The sequence below is a fragment of the Propithecus coquereli genome, unplaced genomic scaffold (assembly GCF_000956105.1).
Source record: "Propithecus coquereli isolate 6110/MARCELLA unplaced genomic scaffold, Pcoq_1.0 Scaffold262, whole genome shotgun sequence".
Taxonomy (NCBI): domain Eukaryota; kingdom Metazoa; phylum Chordata; class Mammalia; order Primates; family Indriidae; genus Propithecus; species Propithecus coquereli.
In genome coordinates, this window is record NW_012148197.1 from 4191890 (window position 1) to 4195895 (window position 4006).

The following is a 4006-nucleotide window of genomic DNA, read 5'->3' on the forward strand; positions in this document are numbered from 1 at the left end:
AGGGGAGTCACGTGTTATGAGGCGGCTCTCTATTGGTCGTGAGTGGAGTACGGATACCTGATCTGGTTGGCTAGGAGGAATCCCAGCTTCCTACTAGATGCCCCCAGTTGGCTGTTGCTATGAAGTGTCCCTGGGCCTTCCGCCTGCTGCTCGAGTCTCCGCTCTCCAGGTTTTCGACGCGACGGTGGCTGACAGGGCGTGGGAAGAGCTCGACTTCAGCGGGCACAGAGGAGGGTCGGGGCTAGAGGGAAGGCGGGCGGGAGCCTGGTGACGTCATCGGGCGTGGACCGGCTTCCGCGGCTGGCGGCCGCCGCTGACGAGCAGCCCCTCGGGCGCACTACTGGAGCGGCCTGTCGCTCCATCAGTGTCCTAACGCTTCAAACAAAGCTTCATCCCGTCGTGTTTCTACGACCCCAGGCCGAGGCCTGAAGGTGCTCGTCCCCTTAGAAAAAGCTTCACATCGTTAATACAAGATAAAACCAAAGCTCCCGAATGCTGGCAGCCGGGGCGGCGTCGGGCAAAGGCCCTCCGGCCAAGGGCTCCTCTTGGACCTTGGGCATCTCTTCCCCTCACTCCCTGCCTCAGGGTGAAGCCTGGAGGCTGCTCTGGCCCCTCTATCATCTCGTCGGGGCCAAATTCTGGGCGTGGGAGACTCGAGTTGCCGCTGCTCCCGTCTCACGCGGGCAGTGCGCATACTCGGGACGCAGGCCCCGGGGTTGAACCGGGCGTGCAGGGCGAGGTGCTGCTGGGCGGCGCGGTCCTTGTTTATCTAAGCGCTGGCAGACGCTTCCGCGCCGCTCGGGGCCTCCCGGGAGCGCGCGCGGCTGGTCGCCTAGGCGACGGGGAGCAGGCGCAGCCCCGCCCCGGGCCGCCGGGCCCCGCCCCGGGCCGCGCTGCGGTTGGGGCTCGGGCGCGCGCTCCGGCGCTGGGGTAGCGGCGGCGGCAGCGGGCGGGGAGCTGGGCGTGGAGGCGCGAGGGGCGGGGCGGGCGGCACTGCGGGCCCGCGGCTCGGGCGGCTCCGGCGACTCCAGCTCCTTGCTCGCCCTCAGTCCCTGCCGGCGCCCACGGGGCCGCATTGCCGCCCGGCTCGGCCCATGCCCAGGGCCGCTGCTCCCTCAGCTGCCGCCGCCGCCGCTGGCGCCCGGGAAGCCGCCGCGGCCGTGAGGTGGGGGCGGCCGCGGGAGGCGGCGGGGCCGGCCGCCGAGGCAGGGTCTGGGGGAGCAGCGCGGCCGGCGTAGGTCTATGTCGCGGGCGGCGGCGGCGGCGGCGGCCGCGGAGGGACGATGCGCGAGTACAAAGTGGTGGTGCTGGGTTCGGGCGGGGTAGGCAAATCCGCCCTGACCGTGCAGTTCGTGACCGGCACCTTCATCGAGAAATACGACCCCACCATCGAGGACTTCTACCGCAAGGAGATCGAGGTGGACTCGTCGCCGTCGGTGCTGGAGATCCTGGACACGGCGGGCACCGAGCAGTTCGCGTCCATGCGGGACCTGTACATCAAGAACGGCCAGGGCTTCATCCTCGTCTACAGCCTCGTCAACCAGCAGAGCTTCCAGGACATTAAGCCCATGCGGGACCAGATCATCCGAGTGAAGCGGTGAGCGGGCTGGGACGCGCGCAGGGCGGCCCCCAAAGCGTGCCGGGGGCTTCGCAGCTGCACCCCGGAGTCGCCGTCCCGGGGCCAGAGCTCCCCGCTCGGGGACGTGGGGAGGGGGCTGTCTGGGGAGATGGTTCTGAGCTTCGGGCTGTGTTATTCTCCTCTTCTTCCTTAATCTCAAATTTGAGTGCTTTGTTTCACAACTAAAATTTGGCATCCGGTTAACCCACAGAACGGCTCTTTGTCTCTTGGATCTTATTAGTAGCGCTTGTACAGAACCCCAAAGGAAACAAAGTTTGAAACTTGCCGAGGGGAAGGGGGGTGGGTAGATTTGTGTTGGGAAGAGAGCAGCTGTGCAGATATAGGCGAGACATTTGCAGATTGAACCAAAAAAAAAAATCTACCTTTGCAGTGTTTGACAGCAAAAATTGCTCACACCTATACTGTAATAATGTCAAGTCGAGAGGGAAGAGACCTTTCTCGTCTCATAAAAGATTTAATGGTGCCAAGGCGTTTTACAAAATTGAACTCTTTAATTTAGTGTGAAACTTAAAAGACAGATTATCAAATTATTTGAAGACATCATAAGAGCTCAGTGGGGTTGCAAGAGTATTAGCATATAGGAGCACAGATATGCCATTCACATTAAAAGAATGCAGTTTTATTGATTTTGTTTTGTTTTGTTTTTTTAAATCTAGCTGCCTTACACCTCCCCCCCAAAGCATTTGGAAACACGCTTCTTCAAAGGTGTGACTCGAGTATTAACTAATTTAAAGTTAATGCAAATAAGATTTTCTTTGATATAAACTCTTCTGAAGTGTGCATTTTGGAAATACAGCTTATAGTTTAAATGGTTTAAAATGTTCGTTTTCTCTAAAATTGACTATTTTCCCTATAATTTCAAGCATTAGAAATGTAATAATATGTTAGTTCAAAGCTTTGGCAGATTTTTCTAATTATTAATTACACATTACTATTTCGTCTGGCTGATGTTAATGCTTGCTGATAATTTTAGTGTCTTTTTTTTTCCTTCCTGGCTTATTCTACCTATAGCCCTAATTTGAGGACATTTACAGAAAAACAATTGTAAGTGTACCATAGACACAATCACACTGTAAGTCAGCTTGGATCTACTGATTTTGAAAGAGCAAGGGCCAAGTCATGTGTACTCAGGGGATGCTCAAAAATTCATTACAAGTGGTGGTTTATTAATGCCACATATGAGATCAAAGGGAAGACCCTCTCCCTTAGTTAATTGAGTATGCACTTTAATAGCTAAACTAAAATTTTGTATGTTATTCCGTGTGTTAAATTCCAAACTAGAATAAAGCGAATATTTTGATGCTGTTTCCTGCTGTTCTAAGACCTGTGAATTTGATAGCTTTTTACTTCTCCAGTCTCATTTTCTTAAAGTTAACTGTTTACAGCTAAGAGATGAACAATTTTAGTGTTAAAATTAGTATGTGTATGACATTTATGTGAGTTAAATCCTTGATTATTACCCCTCTCCCAGTACCACTCAATTAAAAGGCAAAAAAACAAAATACAGAACAGAGTAGTCTCATACATTGTCACATGTTGATGTCAGGCCAAATACATACATCAAATAATAATCCAAGTAAATGCTCCAACTGTCTCACCCTTCACATTTAAATATATACATCTAAAGATACAAAGTTGCATACGCATGTTGATAAAGTCACATATCTAGGGATAACTTCTTGACACAAGCCTGGGAGATGGATATAGCAAAATACTATTGGGTAGTATGGTCTACATAATTTTGTAGTTTCTTATAATTTAGTGCATATTACTTATCTCAATTATAATGATGGGTTAGTCTAAACTTGGTATATTGGAACAATCTTTGTTTGCAGTATGACCCCAGAGAAAAAATAGAGTGAAATTCTACCTCCCCATATATCCTTTCATTCACTAGTCTCTGTTCTTGACGTAAAAAGACCATTGATCAACTGAAGTATATAGTTTATAAATTCCTTTCACTAGAATTCAACCATTGTATATATAAGAACCACTTTGGCCCTTCTGTGTCCTAGAAGTAAGGTATTTTATATTTAACCTTAACCTAATCATCTGGCTTCCCATCATTGATGGAAAGGACATTTAAACCAGGATCTGTGTGAGTGCATGTAGCCTCTTCTTTTCTTTTTTACCAGTGTCTTTCAACTTGGTATCTACTGGCAAATTCAATATCCAGCCCTTGGTCTAGGTCCTCATTGTTCAATAGAAATATAATGCAAGCCACATATGTAATTTTAAAATTTATAGTAGCTAATTTAAAAAAAGTACAAACAGGCAAAATTAATTTTAATAATACATTTTATTTAACCTATTATATCTAGAATATTATTTCAACATATAATCAATATTCAAAAATTATTGAGATAT

At 49.2% G+C, this 4006-nt stretch overlaps 1 protein-coding gene across 1 annotated transcript in view; it reads left to right on the forward strand.

Annotated features, from left to right (window-relative positions):
• Positions 1–1038: 1038 nt before the first annotated feature.
• RAP2A (RAP2A, member of RAS oncogene family) overlaps positions 1039–4006 on the forward strand; it is a 41662-nt gene continuing 38694 nt past the window's right edge. Inside the window, exon 1 of the mRNA XM_012647357.1 lies at positions 1039–1597. Within this exon, the coding sequence (XP_012502811.1) occupies positions 1284–1597 (314 nt within the window). The 5' untranslated portion in view covers positions 1039–1283. The remainder of the gene's footprint in view (positions 1598–4006) is intronic.